The sequence below is a fragment of the Kryptolebias marmoratus genome, linkage group LG10 (genome assembly GCF_001649575.2).
Source record: "Kryptolebias marmoratus isolate JLee-2015 linkage group LG10, ASM164957v2, whole genome shotgun sequence".
Lineage (NCBI taxonomy): Eukaryota > Metazoa > Chordata > Actinopteri > Cyprinodontiformes > Rivulidae > Kryptolebias > Kryptolebias marmoratus.
In genome coordinates, this window is record NC_051439.1 from 13,950,527 (window position 1) to 13,967,964 (window position 17,438).

Sequence of the window (17,438 nt, forward strand, 5' to 3'; positions counted from 1 at the left end):
AAAGTGTTCGCTGTGCGTCCCCCAAGAGTAGTCAATCCAGGACATGACAGCAGCTTAGTCAAATGGTCCAGTGTTTGACACTTACAGGCTCAGAGAGCATTTGGGCTTTTTTAGAGCTCCGATTTGAAGCCATTAAATCACTTTCTGGGCTAAATGGAGAACTTTGTAAACACGAACAACACTCGGTTACACGGTTGACCTCAAGGTTTAAGTTATTACTCTTTCTCATGAAGGGACCTATAAACAACAAAAAGAGATGGAATTTGAGTAAGACCAGGCATAGTTACCATCCCCATCATGCTTGTGTGCGATGATGTGTTGATATGATTGTGGATCTCTTCAGCGTGTGTATATTTAAATTAATAAACGCATAAACAATCCTGTGAACTTGACCTGAGATGATGGAGCAAGATGGAGAAGGATAGTCTCTGTGATTTATGTGAACAAATTTATACTAGCTTTTTACACGGCTTAGATTTAGCACTTTTTAACAATATAACCAGTCTAACTTAATTAGTCAACCCGAGCTGTGGCTTTGTAACAACACGCTGGCACATTTTTCTTTTAAGTCGTTCGAGGCTTGGCAGCGCTACAATTTTCCCATTGGACATGTAGCGCGCAGGAGGAAATAAAGTAAATAAAATACCACAGCGGTATGATTAATTCTCCCGTAAGATTTTACTGAACATAATTCTCATGAGAGTATAGAGCCGCACAGAGGTACTTTTGCTACAGAAGTGCTGATTGGGTTAGAAACACATTTGGCCCGGCAAGTCAGGATAACTGATCCTGTTATGGAGGGACGGGGGGGGAGAGCTAGATTTACAGCTGAACGGAGACTAGCCATGCCATGTTCTGTGTATACATTAGATACAAGAGATAAAAGTGGATGACGGAAGGGAGGAACAGAGTGAGACACCTTATGACAAAGGGTCCACTGACAGCTAGATGTTTGGTTAAAGTGACTCAGCATAATTTAGCTGATGAAAGCTTACACTGCTTTAAGCACAGGTGATGATACTTCTAGTAAATAAGGGACAATTAATTCAAGTAATCTCCTCAAGATCGCTTCTCTGTCCACAGTTGACCAACCTGAACCTGGCCAACAGGATGCTGGGCAGGGAAAATTTAACCCTGAACCCCAAAGCTGCTGCAACCCAAAGACCCGTGAGAGCTGCTCACTCTGGAAAAGATCAACACGGCAGCACAGGGTAAGTTCAAGCATTTACAATCTAACTGAGTGATTATTCCTTTTTTTTTTTCAAAAAAGGAGAATCAAAAAGATGACTGCCGGGCAAAACATGGCTCCTATGTCATCGTTCTGTAAAGTCACACACCAATTATATTCACAGGATTTATACATTTTATCTCGTGGTAGCACGTCAGTCGTAAATATCCCAAAAAGTTCAAGGAAAATAAGTTCCTCTTCAGTGGGTAAATATGAAAAAAAGCTTTGAGTGCCAAACTCTGCACAAACGTCAATCTACACAATGAATGTAAGCCATAAAGTTCCCCTCAAACCTAAAAGAAATTAAAAAAAAACTCCACATGCTTTCACTTTTATGGACTGTGTATAATCACTATAACAAGTTTGCTTTCTTTAAACATTTGTTCATATTTTTTTAGAGTTCACAGTCATGGTAAATTGACATCTTAAGTAAAACTTTGTGATACATTCGCTGTTCTGAACAATCCTGCAGTTTTGCTGCTTTTGAAGTGTTTTGGAGTTATTTGTTACTTTTATATTTAGCACACACATCATCTCTGGTGCCTTGGAAAAGAATTATTGTTGCTTTTTTTCAACATGCACCATTGTGTGCACGTGAGCCACTATATAAGGAGGTTGTATGTATTTACTGCACGTTTGTTCTCTCACAGACTAAAGTTTGAGTTTTCTATCTGTGACGTGGCTTTATTTTCACAAAGCTGCTTTTTTTCTCTACATTAATTTTGTGTAGCCGTTAAGGTTTTAAACCTGATTTATTTTGACCGAATTACTGCTCTGAGAATTTTCCGTTTAATCTACTTCACCCCAGACACTTAGAGTCGTCTATATGGTCACACTCAATAGAACCTAAAGGCCTATTTAATGATCTCTGACAAAAGTTTTAGATCGAGGGTTGTTGGTCTTTGGAAAAGAATTGGAGTGCCAGCACCCCTCTTGGCAGTTTAGAGCAATGCTGTGTCTGGAGCATTTTTATTTTTTTTTTACTCCCTTTAATTGGACTTTGGGGAAGCAAGTAGCAGTAGAATTGGCTGGTGAGTATCTTCAGACTGCAAGGCAAGCTAGCAAATTCAAATATTGTGTTGAATGAATGCTGGAGACAGTGCAAACAGACCTACAGTTTTTCATATGGCCATAGTGTGTGTTTGTAGACCTTAAAGATGACTGAAGGTACAGTACAATAAGAAGTAAGCTAAGTGGTGTCCTCGTTTTGTTTTTTTTCTGGTAATATGTGACTGGTAATGTCTCAGACAGCTTGGCCCTGATGTCGGACTCTGTTTTTCCAGTCCAGTCCTTAAATGTATCGAGCTGTCAGAGTATTCCAGGAATGTCTGGCTGGTCCCCCCCCCCTGTTTTTAAAAAAATGTTTTTATTTCCACAAACCAAGAGGAGATTTTTAATAGAATTGATAATTTCACAGATGGCTTCATCTAATTTCTACGCGTTTCTCTGGAAACAGAAATCACAGTTAAATTGATCCACTGCTCAGACAGATTACATGTTTCCTCTGATTTTTACAGATTTCATTTCCATATGCTGTTCTAGTTCTTCTTTCATCAGAGGGTGAATGTTAGCATGGGTGTACTTTTCAGCTTTTCACATTTCAGGTTAACAAGTCCAAAATCCAGAGGGAAACTGGCTTGGAATACAAAAAGCTCTCTTGTGCCTCAGCTCTCAGTTTTGGCATTATTGTGTTGAAATATCTTTAATAAGATATTACGATAAATTGTCTTGATTTCGTCCCGACTCTGTTTCTTAAAACAGAGAATTTCCTGAGTCCCCTCCCCCTGCTCTTGGACTCCCGGTTTGTGCCAAACATACTGAAACTGTTAAGCACACTGGCTCTTTTAGCAACCACAGGGGTGAGGTATGATGGGTTTCAAAGAGTAGCACGCCTCTTTGAAGTGCTGCAGCCAGGATCTAACAGGTATGCTGCATCAGCACTCTCACAACTTGTGCCTAACTCCTGCGTGCGGATAATCAGAAGGCTCAGAACCGCGCGGCACATCCTCATACGCCCACACTTAACGCAGTGATCGCTTCCTGTGTTTGAATTCTTGGTACTTTTATGATTATTTTTATTCAAAGCACTTGTGAAGTGATGTGAGGTATTTATGAAGCTCAGATGGCAGGCAGTCAAACTTTCAGAGGTCAGTGTAGTACACTTCGAAAATGATTTCTGCACAGACTCAGAGAACCAAGTTTTACTCATTATCGATATTATGCAACTTGGTTAGTAAGTGCTTTTTATTACTTTGGTTTGCTGGAGCCAGTTGTGGTAATAACTGTTTCTAGTGGGTTTTTACATGTTAGCCAAGTGAAAATCGAGCTTGGCTTAACCTCTCCACAATATTTGTCAATTATTTTCTTCTTATATGTTGTATTTTTGCCAAAATTTTATATGTGATTATCTTTTTTTAATACCTACTCTGAATTGGTCTGCATATACTTTTGTAGTACTTTTTGTATAATGACAATACAGATCCTGATTTTGATTCAGATTCTGAAAATGAGCAGTGTACCTCTTAGATTACAGTTGTGGTAGTTTTTGTTTTGTTGCATATTCCTTTCTATTCAGAAAGGATTTTGTATGCGTGCATTTGTTGAACCAACTGTCTGACTGATCAGAAAAACTCCAGCGAAGGAGTAATTATTCTTTTCGGTGAGAATAAAAGTCCCACAAAATGGGCCCGGTGTCTCCTTTTCTTTGCGTTTTAAAAGTAGAGAAGGTTTTATTTGCTCTGATTGGAGCCAGATGTGGTGAGAGGAAGGAAAATCCTTTAGGTAAGAAGGGCTGAAATTCCACTGAATTGATTTGGTTTTCCAGCATAACCAAACACCTTTTACAGCTGAACTGATTGGGACCAGGAAATATGTGAAATTAAATTGTCGACTTTTATATCTGTTGTTATACATTGTGAGACATACTTTGTTTTCCACACATGCAAGATCATGTAGATAAATCCAGTTATAACTAAAACTCAATCTTTGCCTCTAACTGATCATGTATTATGTAATTTAAAGTTATTTTTGTCAAATATTAATCTGCAGTATACTAAACATGATCTTTTTCAAATTGGTGTCTGATTCTAGTTGTTTTAAAGGATTATAAACTGATTGGTTTTATGAACAAGATGTTCTAATTTCGGCTGAGGGATGTTTTTGTTGTTCCTTGTTTATGATAAACCACTTAAGTACTCAATCAGATGTAATCTCCGATTAATTGATATTGACAGGAGCCCTTTATTTAAACAGGAACTTACAATTTAAAATGTTTACTTAAGGAAATAATTTATTCCATATCCAGGAATAAACCTTTTCTATATGAGCATGAAACATTTTACTTCAAGTCAATGTTACAGATTTTACAGACCATTGGTGGCTTTAACATTTGTCATTACTCATGCCAGATTTGAGTAAAGTATCAACCAACATCCCTTGCCATGCTGCACTGAAAAAAACTCTGTTTCATGTTGTTGCAGTCATGCTTTGTAAACAAACACTGATTAATGGCTGGAAATACCCTGACACTCTTGAGGCGGCTGATGTTTACACTGTCCAGGCAGGGCTTCAAGATACTCTGGCATGATGTCATCTCAAACGGTTCATTTTCCCACATTCACTCCGAGTTAGATTGATGCTGCACATGTGCTCTCGCACGGCTCTGTTGTTCAGCGGTAAGTTATATCAGCGTATTAAAGGACGGCGAGCCCAGCGTGGAGTAAGGCGACACCCACGAGCAGACGTCCGGCTGGGAGGGGGAGTCCTAGATAGTTGGAGCTCTACACGTGTCCAATGATGAGAAGCTCAGATGTAAATCTGCTCTTCTATTTCACTTCTTAATTGTATTCATTGCTGTGTTGGACGGAACCACTTCCTCCTGGTTTTAAGATTCCCAGTAATCTGTAGTAGGTTTTTTTTTGTGTGGTGTTGTGTTGACAAGACCACTCCATGAGGTTCTACAATGACACCCTAGTCAAGAAAAGCATATGCTCTCAACTTAAGTTGGACTGCTTTAGACCCCATGCTAATAAAATCGTAGCTCCAAGGGTCCCTGAGGCCCAGTGTGCAAACTGCAGTCAAGTGAGAGGAAATAACTGCTGTAAACAAAGAACAAGTTCTTGTTTTGTCTCCTGATGTCGTAGAATCTCTGGTCTTGTAAGGTTCACAAGCAAGCCTTTGTTTCTAAAAGCTAAAAAAAAAAAGGCCTATGGTTGCACCAGTTGTTTTTGCAATATATACGGGCAATTATGTGAACTGAGAAATGCATGGGCGGATAGCGTGTTCACATGGGTTTAAGATCCCCTGTGTCTTTGTCTGGCCGCACAGGACTGGAATATTTTTTTTCACTTGAGCGATACGAGATTATTATCCCACAGTTTGCATTGTTGTTCAAGATTAATTGAATTCTAATTTTAGTGCTTGTCATAGTTTCAACCTAAAAATATTGCAGCTATTGTGATTTTAGGTCTGCTATGTTTTCTTTAACTGTAGACCAATGGACAAATGTTATTGTATGAAATGGGAGGAATTTCCAAGAACATTTTTGTCTTTAAGACCCCCCGGGCTCCCATTTCTTCAACTTTACATGTACCCCTTTCTTTTCCTCTTTGTCTTTGTATTATATCCTTCCTTGTAGCTCCCAATGGCACTCTTTATTGCATTATTTTTGGCTGATGTTGTATATATACAGCAGCAAACCAGACTCCACATAGACTCAATTTAACCATGTCTGAAGGGGAGGCTTGTCAACCCATTGCTTTAACAGGAGGCAAGGAAGGGGGGGGGAAGAAGACTGAAACGGGCTTAGCTCTAATGGCAGATAATCCAGTTACAAACTCGTGCAGCTCGTCAAAAGGTTTGCCTTCCAGGTTGTGGCTTTGTGATGGAAATGGAACGTGGCGCTCCGGGAGCACTGAGGCTAAGAGGAGAGGTTTTTACTTCGGCCAGTGTTTGCCACAGACTTGCCCTCTGCTTTGAATCAGATTTGCACACTTTGATTTGAGGCTTCTGTGGGCCTAGCAGCCACTGGCTAGGATGCCGTGTGCTGCCTTGTTTTAGTTTTTACTGGCGGCGTTGCATCTTAACATGTGGAAAGAAGTGGGGAAATTTATTAGCTACTGGTACATCCTGGGGTTGGATGGTGAAATTAAGAAAAGATGCAGCAACGATTCTGCTTCTGCTCACCACTGTGTCGCAAAAACGTGCACAATAGGTCATTAAGATCGATCTGTCTGCTGTAATAATTGGCTTTTCAAAAGTAAATCACTTCTAAGATGCATCTTTCCCTACCTCTTCAATGACTTTTGTTCAAATCTACACAACTATTTTTTAAAGTGGAGCTGGCAAAGAAACAAACATGTTAGTAAATGGTTCCTCTGAGGCAGTGGTACCTAATCCGGGTCCTGGAGGGCCACGATCTTGCATGGTTCAGATGTTTCCCTGCTCTTTAGCAAGACTTCAAGTTCTGCAAAAGCCTGTTAATCACTCAGTCTTTCTAAGCAAGTGTGTCAAAGCTGGAAAAATGGCTAAGTTTTATAACTTTATTTATTTTTTTGCTGTTATAATAATTAGCTTGATTTTTTTCTTTTCCATGTGCCCCAACTCAACAACAAATACTGGTTCTGTAGTGTTATTTTCATTTTGCTAACAGAAACAATCACATGCCTGCGCCTCTATTCTCAGCTAGGCGGCGGGGCACACTGAACCAAGCAACTTTCTTGCTCCAGATTCTTCTTAATAAGTAATGTATTTTCTTTTAGAGTGCTTTTTGATGTCGGATATGTAGACATTTTTTCTGCTACAAGGCAAATCGCTGAACAATGTTTTAGTTTCACTTCTCAACTCACTACTCTTCATCAATTACTTACCAATCCACAGACCGCTGAAGGATGAGGAAGGTCTTCTAGATGGGCGGATGCAGACCGCCTCCAGCCTGGGGAAAGGCCTCAGCGCCGTGCAGCCGTATCAGCCAGCACAAGGAAGCTACCAGCTTCAGTTCGCTATTCAGCAGCTGCAACAGCAGAAACTGAAGTCGCATCAGTTTCTGGACAGATATCAGGTGTGTAAAAAAAAAAAAAAAAAAAAAACTTTGGTTGCTTTTTCAGCATTATTTCAGTGTAAAAAACAAAACTTTCTTGGTCACATTTTGTTAGACCATTTTGTTGGAGGTCAGCTTTTATCCTCAAGTTGGAACATTTTAGGTGTTTTGCTTTGCCAGATCCTTTTTTTGGATCGTGTCCTTGCTGCTGACCAGAGTGTTAGGGAAAAAGTCAGGAGCGAGAGTTGTCATCCAGCTCCCTTTGTTTTTGTTTGATCTCTTACTTTAAAAGCCGTACCGCATGGAAGAAAGAAAAGAAACGTTGAGCTATAACTCAGGAAAACTTGTGTCTGTGCAAAATATTCCCTTACCTAAGGACGGCTCTGTCCAAAAAAGCATAAAGTACGCCCACATTAAGAGGAAAGCTTTCTTGTTAGCATTTCCAGAGCTATTCTGAGAATATCATTCCAAACCACTCAACTAAAAGATATTCAGGGGCAATATCTTTCTCAACAGAAGCTCATTCCCGGAGAGCCAAACATGACTTCTTGACCCAAGTTTACATTATTTGCCTGATCTTTTTAACTCATTTAAAAATGTTGCTCAGGAGGCCACTAAAAAGGCATTAGTCTTCCAGTAGAGTTAAAATTTTTCTTTTTACAGCACAGATATGTTTTATATGGGTGTCTGCGCTAATAATTTAGCAACAAAACTTGTAAAGTCACGTTTGACTAGCTGTGATGAATGTAATTAATCTGTTTTTTAAAAGCAGATTCGAAAAGTAAAAAGGTTTATTTAATTTTGCACCGAGTAACTTTAATGTTTAGAGAAAAAGAGTCTGTCTTTTTTGTATTTTTGCTTTGAACGAGGACCTTGACAGGATGTGTATACTCATCCATTTTCCAGAAGGTTTTGGGGAGCCGTTCGATGGACAGAGAGAACTGGAGACAGGACAGTGTCATGGGACAGCTTACAGTGTGGAATAACTGGAGAGATGCACCTATTTTTTTCCATTCTGTCTTTAGTAATGCTGTTTGCTTTCACGTCATTGTTTTTAATCATCTCGGTTAGAGTTTATTTAATGCAAGGTGATATGTTTCTTGGCCTAGTTGGGTAGCCTTACATAAGGCTCTTTATGAAAATGATTCATTGCCTTTCAGAGTTTTTTTTCGTCTTCTCCCTTTTGGTCTCACAGACGGTTGATCTCACCTCTCTTACTGTGACGTGTTTCATCAAAGTTAAAGCATAAAGATGCAGGAACTTCTCTTACAGTTTGAAGTATCTTGTGTTTTTAAGAACTGCATGTGGACAGTGTAATACACAACACAGTTTTAGAGAAAAACTGTCCACTTTTTTATTGTCCTTTGAAGATATACTCTGCAGAAATGCCAAAACAATCAGCTAATAGCTCTTTAAGAATCACCTTGTTTATGGAAAAAATGCAATTTTATTATTATTTTTTGTAGATTGAAATAAATAAATGTTAATATGATGTGTCTTAGAATAATAAAAAGATTTTTGCAGAGTACTTCATAATCCTATTGATCCAGGGATTCCTCTTGACTGCGTTCTTTGGCAGCATTAGAGAAAGGTTTGCTGATTCAAATACGCTTGGTGCTCCTGAACTCAGATTTTTGTGTTTCTTCGGCTTCGTGATAAATTATTCACGAGTTTGGATCCACTAAAGATGCAAAATGCGGCTCTCCATTGATGGTGAGTGCTGTGTAATTGTGAGTGTACTGCAGTGAGAGAGAAAGAGAGACAAGGGTCTGTTCCGACACTCCAGTCCACGTTCCAGTTACTGGGTGCAGACTGCACGGCTCCTCCGCTGGCTTGGCCCGGGGCCACCTGGCAGCCAAAGAAAGGTGCCCTTCCTGGCCCCGCTCAAACTGAATTGCGGCCATGGGCCTTGCAACCTGGAAACCCAGCTTCTCATTTATCAACACAAAAATTACATCAGATATTCCTTGTCACCCCGTCTGCCCTTTGAACTGCTATGCTGTGAAACTGGAAAACCATTAGGCTGTTAGATAGCCGTATAAAGCAGCACAGAAAATAGCATAGGCATGAGATCTGGAAGGAATGCATGCAAGCATTCCCCAACGTTGCATGGACAGAGTGAAATGTGGTCCAAGATATTATGTCAGAAAGACAACAGTATATTCCTCCTTCCCAAGCCTTTGAAGAGCGTTTGCATAAGCAAATAAATAATGTGAAGAATTTTCTTTTCAGCGCAGTCAACTACAAGAAAAATGTCAAGCTTGTTTTGATACTGGATGGTATTTCAGTAATATCTGCGATAATTCATGCCAAGCACTTTGATATTTCACCTTAATAAACATGGGACACAAAGTTTTCCATGACTAACAAATTCCAAAATGCGATCACACTTCCGTTGACCTCTTTTGGAGTGGTTTCATTTATTTTGTCCTAAAGAGTACACTGCCTGCATGGATGGATGCTCTGAACCATGTTTGATGTCATTCCCATTGGTAGTTTGACTAAAGTCATCATTTGGAGTCATTTTTATTGATCTGACTACTTTCCCTAAAAGCTGGACTATGTTCTTTCGCCAACTTGTCAACTTAATGTTGTAGATAATTAATAATAGCTTTTTCTTTCTCTTTAGGCACAGGTTTCAAATCAAACAAGTGCTCCACCCATCCAAGTTTCTCAGAAATCGTCCCGCAGCCCTCCATCCAGCTTTCACGCTTGGCCCAGTCACAGCCACAACCAGACCTGTGTTGGTCCAGGTCTTGTTCCAAAGCCACCCGACAGCACACGCGAAGGACAAATCAGGAAAACCGCAACAAAGCGTCTTGTCAAGTAAGTACAGTCTTGCAGGTGAATTATTTATTCCTAAAGCTGAGTGAATCAAGCGTGACTGTGAAGAAATAGAGTCCATGTTTAATTTATAACACATTAAGTGCAGTGAAGTGGCTTTCATTGGCCCCGGATTGTGGAAGGAGACAGGGTTCATGAGATCCACGAGTTCAAGAGGACACGGCTAATGCTAATGAGAGTTTGAATATGTGTGTAGTGGACTGCTCCCAGTCTTTTGGCTGCGGGTTGTATCTGCCTGCTCAGTAAACAACCTCATCACAGGCCTGATTTCTGCCTGAACCATAAACAGTACGTGGTTCAGTGGAAGGGCCTGGACTCCGGGCTCCATTTAAATCCTGTTTGGTTTGGAGATAAGGTGAAGAGTACAGAAGGAAAAATAAAAAAAAAAGGAATGGGGTGAAACTGGGCTCAACTGCCAGCTTTTTCCCTCACTTATTTTATGACTGTATTACTTGCAACATCTGTCCAAATTACACAACAACGGCAAGCCTTTATGATCGGGACTGAATGTTACAGTTGGCGAAGGGCTGTTAACATTTGTTCAGTGTGCAAGAAAAAAAAGACACAACTACATTTGAACACAAGCTAGGTTAAAAGTCAATCGTCCAAAAACTCTGGCCGTGCATCTTTCTTTGTGACTTCATTCATTCACTGCAACTTTTGCAGGTCTGATGACACTGCACTGCTCCGCTGACGTGTTACTTTCACCGAACAAATCATTCCTGGTCAGCAAAGAGTTAAAAGGGCAGTAGTGAGGCGTATGAGTTATATAGAATAGTGAGCCGGGTAGGTGTCATGTTTGCTCCTGTGTGTGTGTGTGTCTCTGTATCTGCATGAGTGTGTGTGTCTTCCTGGCAGTTTCTGTGTTTACCTTCTGCATGTGGAATTCCAGAGCCCCCTCACACTCTCCTCTGTCCTGCATTTTTGCGGTCGACCAGTGTGACAGGGGAGAGTGTGGGAAAAACGGAAGCTTCGGGACCAAAAATGCGCTGATGGAAACAATGAAAAGAAAGAAGAAAGAGACGGGCGGGGGACGAGTGACAGAGAGAAGTGAACTCGGTCCAGAAGAAAGAAGATGATTGTTTCCAGAAAACGGACAGATAATAAGTTGCTTCCCCATATTTTCAGTGGGCTTTCTTTTTTTTTTTTCAGGTGCAACTCAATACTTTTGTTATTGAGGCACATATGAAATGTATCCCTGTGAAGGGTTAATCGCCTCAAACCTAGAATAGAATCACTTTGCTAGATTATTCAAAGAGTTCAAGGCTATCCACCTCTCCAAACACTTTTTTTTCTTTCCAACTTCTTAACCATTGTCTGACACAGATCGGAATTTGCAAGGATTTTTCCAGAGAAGTACGCTGCTCATAATCCTTAACAGTCGTGGTTTGAACATAAAAATCTCTAAAGACTGTTGTCAAATTTAGTTTTGCCTGAAATTCTTTGCTTTTATTAAGTAACTTGCCCAAATGACTCACAAGTTTTCATTTTTAGGAGCATCTATGTAGTCATTTGCAAACTCTTCACTTTGTGCCTTTGATTTTCGGCTCAAATAACACACAGCACGCCCGATTGAAGCAAGTGTGCTCGTTGGTATCGTACTCAGCAGGGCAGGGCTCTCTTTGCTCTATCAACATACCACAGCTGCCAACTTGAGGGGCTGCAAGAACTCAAAGTGGTATGACTTCAGTGAAGGCTTTGAAAGGAGCAATTTGTAACACAAATAAATGAGGCTGTTTGGTATTTTGTTTGCAAGGTTTGGGTTAGTCACAGCTGTAACTACGGAAACCCGGGCTGTCGTGTGGCATTACTAATAGGGTGACAATTACAGCAGTGCCATTAATGTCAGCCTCACTGCTGCTTTCACTCCCTATTAATCAGCCACAACATTAGTTATTTTCGTGGAATACTGTATACACACAGAAGCTGCCAAATGTGTGTTTATGGTTAAACTTTATCCCCTTTGGTCAGGCCTGAATTGCATTAGGACGTCCTCACTACTGGCGGGCACAAAAACGTGAAGCTTCACATGAGTTCTGTTTGCACAAGAACTTCAGGTCTGTGTGAATTCTTCAGCTTCGGGCTTGCGTGTCGTCTGCACATGGCGCAGGTTCGGAGTCGGCTCCCACCTGCGGTGTTTCTGGCCACTATCTGACTTGCGGAGTGACAGAGTGAGACTCTGTTGACAAAGAAAGTGATGTGAAGAACCAGGGGTCAAGTCCCCCGCCCTCTCGATATGAAAGGGGCTGCTTCCTGTGGAGGTATGCCACGCTTAAAGAGGGCCAGTTCTATTTGTGGTTGTGTAATGGTATGAAAGAACAACTGTGCAGCCCCTTACAAGGAGGCAGTGTGTACCCTGATTACCTTATTAATGCTCCTTTGGCAAGCTGCTGTTATGGGGCGAGAGGTTAATGCCAGCTAAGCTTTATTTATTGTTCCCCCTAAAAAATGCTTAACAGATTTAATGCATAAGGTTACAGACGTGCCTGCTCACGCTCCATGCTTCAGTCGTCCTTATAATGGTGTTCTCTGGGAAAACACTGCACACTCTGTCTGATTATGTGAAAGGAGCTGTTTAATTCCTTTTCTATAATTTTCAGACCTATTTATTACACCCCCTGGAGTACGTATACCACGGTTTTTTATGTTCAACAAATGTTATGGTTTACCTGGTTGTTCCTTTTCTGTCTGTAACCTTAGCAGTCAGTAATCAACAGAGGATTCCTAGCACTGTGATAATCGCATCACCCTGGACAAGGAGCAGGAATTTCTCTCCTTCTTGTCACAATAGCTCTTGAGAGACACCCAGTAAACAGTTAGCCTCTCCAGCCTCCTCTCACTGCACACAAAGAGCAACTATTTGAATTTGGCTCCTCTTTTACTTGTCAAGGGACGAGTCAGACAGACTCCAGACAATCACGTGCCGTCAGAAACAGCTTTTCTTGTGTGTGTATGTGTGTGTGTGTGTTTTTTTTTTTTTTTTTTTCAGTGTTTACCTCCACATGGAGCATCTGCTGGACCGCAGAAGAGAACGTGGTATTCAAAACGCAGCTTTTCCTTGCACAGGCCCTTCAGAGAATAATCATTTTCAGTCCTCGCTTACCCTTACCCTGTGTCTGATTAACAGGCAGATGTCCTCAGAGAGTTCAGCCAGTGGATCCGTGTCAAGTGGCAAGCAGGTGGTGTACGAGGCCATCTGCGGTAAAACAGGTGGGTTTGATGTTACAGTTCTGCAGATGCTTGTGCTACAGTCCTCAGGCAGGAGGGGAGTTATGCTTCTCTACGCCAGTGCCAGTGATTACAGCCAGGCGTAGTGGACATTCCCCATGGAGGGCCGATAAACACTGCTGGATATTTTTATCCAGCTCCTCCTTGTTCAGTTGCACATTATTCAGATGAACAGAATTATTAATCAGTAGTTTTCAGACTTCTGCTAAAACCCCAATTCATAATGTTGAGGGTTTTATTGGTAAATGTTGTCAAAAGAAACACAGATGCTGTTATTTAATGATTTCCAGATCTTTTTTTTTTATACACTTTATGCATGTTTTTAGTTCATTTTAGTTTATTATAAATATGACATGCCATTATCAGGATAATCAGGAACTCTGGAGAAGTCATTGTATCCAAAGAGATGAGCTAAATAACTCTCTGTTTTATATAATCAGGCAGCTTATATGTTCTAAAAATAACTGCATGGATTCAGAAAAATGTCTTCAAACTGTTGTCAGTAAAAAGAGCTTGTCACAGTATCCACAAATGCAAGTTACAGTGTGTTATACCTCACTGCAGGGAACCTGTGACGAAGTGAGCTGAAGTGAATCATAAATATTCTCATCTCCATGAAGCGGTATCTTTTACTGCTTTTGTCACCGTCGGTCCTGGGCCTGGCACGCTGTCAATGTGTCAAAGGTCCAGCTGGACTCTGAATCCCATCTGGAACGCCACCAAATGTCTGGGCCCATAATCCTCCTGTCTAAAATAAGTGTCCCACTCGGTCACATCTCATTATACAGAAATCCTGCCTTTACATCTGCTTAAAATGCAACCAGACAGGAAAGCTATTTCCTTTTAAACTAATGACAAACTAACTTTATGACAACTACAACACTACACTACACTTTTACAGATACTAAACAAAGATTTGGTGTGGTAGTATCTGAGATCACATAAGATCTTTATTTCAAACTTTGGCATGCAATGTGAAGAGTGATATGGATTCCTTCAAGAACATCTAGTGTCATTTGTGTAATATTTTGCGTTTTTGTTTAGTAAAATATTACTTTTGCAACATATATTGCCACAAAATATGATGCACATACAACCAGTGTGTCATCCATGGAAAATGTGATGTAATCTTCAAATAAAAGTCAGGAAGAATAAGTTAATATTTCACTTTAACATCTTGAACAGTTAGTATCTGTAGTTTATAAACCCTTGTGATGCAACAAAGTGGTAAACGTTGTGCTGTCCAAGCTTTTTAAAAATATTCTTACTGTCGTCCAACTCATAACCGTGTTTTTCTTTTTTCAAAAGGAATAATTTATAAAACTGTAAATGTTATATTTTCACTCTTTGGAATCACTTTTAGTTTTAAAATAACTGAGAAAATAAAACAGGATGATTTTTTTTTTTCAGTTGTGTTTTTGTTTTACATTTGTTTCCTGACTTTCCTTTGAAACAGAGTAGTACTTTATGTGCTTTGGTCCTCCAAGTGTTTTGTTCCAAGAAGAGTTGGATGCAGTTTTCTGTGTGATCGTATTTTCTGCGTGCACCCAGGACTCAAGGTCAGGTTGTAGCTGAAGGATAAAAAGGCATAACAGTGAAGACATCTTGTATTTTTTTTTTTTGTTTGTTTTAATGAGTTCCAGTAATGGGAACTGTTTGGGCGTTCCCACGTGTGGATCATTCCCATACATGCACAGTTCTCGTCCATCCACCAGATGCTGCACTGAAGAAATCGCACTTCTCCCAAGACGAATGCAGCGCAGCTCAGACTTTGTGGGTTCATCCGCTCACGTGTGCCCTGTCATCCCAACTTATTTCCACAGCCCTTTCCGTCATTGCAGTCGTTGTGATGCTAAGCAGTTTGCACACATCTGTTTGTCTGATTATACGATTTTCCATGACTCTGCTATACATTCGTATTAGCAGGTCCTTTGCATCGTGTCACTGTCAGAGTCAAGCCGCCACTGAGATCACCCATGTTGGAAAATTACAGTAGCTGCGGATAGTCACCCCCACCCCCCTCCTTCTACCCCACACAAACACACACATCCAAACCAAACTGTGTGTCTGTCTTGGTGAAAATATATATTTTTTGTCCCCCCCCAAACCCCTTTCCATCTGCCCCCAAAGTATGAAAGCTGGCTTACTTTAACAAACATCTTATAAACTCATCGATTACTATAACTGGATCCTTTGGGAGCAGCTTCTGAATTTCATGAAGGCATTTTTCCATCATTCAGAGCGCACGTGGTGGAGGAAAAAAGCCTCTCTGCCGACTAAAAAACTATCTTTCAATATAAAGAGGTATGAATGTGTAACAAGAAAAGACCTGGGAGTTGATCAGAGGCTGTGGAGATTTGAGGAGGAGGGGGGTGTTAAATGGGCACAGCCTTTGTGAAGCGCAGAAGTGCATCAGGTCTTTTTGCCTTTGTAGCAAGATGACTGAGCTCCCCTGATCGACTCTGACAGGCAGTTAGAGCGAGTCCAAATGGAGAACATTCTCTATGATCAGCTGTCACCCGTCGTTAATCACACTCTCCCTTTATCTCTCTCCTGAGCGCTCTTTTAATCTTTTCCTCTTGTTGCTCATATGAAAACTTCTCCCACTCACCCCCCCCCTTTGTTTCTGTGTTGATTTTTGACTTGACACGAGGGGCCAGGTTCTGATGAGGACCTATCAAAGCTTACAAACCTACATTATATTCACCAGATGTGTTTTACAAGGGCTCCCTTGAGGTTTCCTTGAAGTTCTCAGGGCTCCACAGTTGGTGACTGTGTGGAGATTTATGGCTCGCGTCGGAGAAGGAAATGAATGCAGCGCTTGTGCCACTTTAATAGGAGTCCGACCATGTCAGGACCAAAAGCCCAGACCTCTTTCTATCAAAATTAAAAGGCTTGGCATTCCTTGAAGGGTCGCGCGTCGTTTTTCATGCCAGAAATTTAGACGAAGATCATCTCGTGTCGAGAAAAGACGGAGTTGTAGCCGTTTTGGGTCAAACCTTGAAATTGATGTTATGCGCGACCTCATGCAATAATTCAAGATGTATGTGTTGTGAATGACTCTCAGCAACGGCGGCCATCTTGAATTGAGTTTGCTCCAGAAGTTAATCAAATGTAGAGGTCCGTCCAATATTTGCTTCCCTAAACTTTTTTTAAAATCCATCTAATGGTCCGTGCGATTATTTTACAAATAGACAAACCGAGTTGACTCCAATTAGTTAAACTAATCTGTTAGAGCTAAAAATATTTATTGGAGATCAGTCTCAGCTACTACCACATCAGGTTTAAGGTCAGTATCTGTAAAATTATCTGACTTACAGCCATTTTTGTGTTTTTTAAGGTCAGTTGGCTGTGGCAGCCATCTTGAATTGAGTTTGCTCCAAAAGTTAATCAGCTGTAGATGTAGATTTTCAGCAGGTTTTAATAAAATTTGTGCAGCGGTTCATGAGATATTTTGGGAATAGACAGACTCAGACAAAAACATGATCGTCTGCCTTGAACTTTCAGTGGTGGGTGATAAGTCTGTGTAAAACACTGGAAAAGAAGGATAGTTATTGACTGATATCCTCTTTTTTTTTTCTTCTTTAGATGTATTATGCAATTTTCAGGATGTTTAAGTCATCCCTAAAATACTCTTTAAAATTCACTTCAGCTGTTAATGTTTGATGCGTGCAATAATCCTCCTCCTGGTGTCATCTGGAGGTTAAGAGATAAGACTATCCTTTTTTCTTCCATTTGCTGATCTGGAGGAACCGTCTTCCAGTGGCCATATCATCGCATTCAAAGTCAGAGAGATGTTTTCGTTTTCCTGCTCAGTCAGGCCTCAAAGTGTAAAAGAGCACCAAAACAAACAGTTTGCAGAGAGGGAATGAAAGGGAATACTGTTTAGGAGCACAAACACGGCAGCTCTAATTTTACTTGGAATGCCATTTTCCTGCAGGATGCCTGGCTGAACGCCAGGCGATAAGATGGGTTTGGGGGCTGCAGGCGAGGAAACAGTCAGACAAAAGACTAACAAGAGAGCGTACTGAGAAAATCAGTTGGCAGCCGCCTCAGCCATGAGTGACGAACGTCGTCACAGCATTCACCACCGAGGTTTTA

At 40.7% G+C, this 17,438-nt stretch overlaps 1 protein-coding gene across 3 annotated transcripts in view; it reads left to right on the forward strand.

The window, feature by feature from the left end:
- ttll5 (tubulin tyrosine ligase-like family, member 5) overlaps positions 1-17,438 on the forward strand; it is a 48,736-nt gene that overhangs the window by 29,134 nt on the left and 2,164 nt on the right. For 2 of the 3 annotated variants that reach the window (XM_037977737.1, XM_037977738.1), the window contains exons 26-30: positions 1,084-1,211; positions 7,106-7,286; positions 9,895-10,091; positions 13,099-13,145; positions 13,237-13,319. In XM_037977737.1, the coding sequence (XP_037833665.1) occupies positions 1,084-1,211; positions 7,106-7,286; positions 9,895-10,091; positions 13,099-13,145; positions 13,237-13,319 (636 nt within the window). The remainder of the gene's footprint in view (positions 1-1,083; positions 1,212-7,105; positions 7,287-9,894; positions 10,092-13,098; positions 13,146-13,236; positions 13,320-17,438) is intronic. The other variant, XM_017415116.3, reaches the window with a different exon arrangement.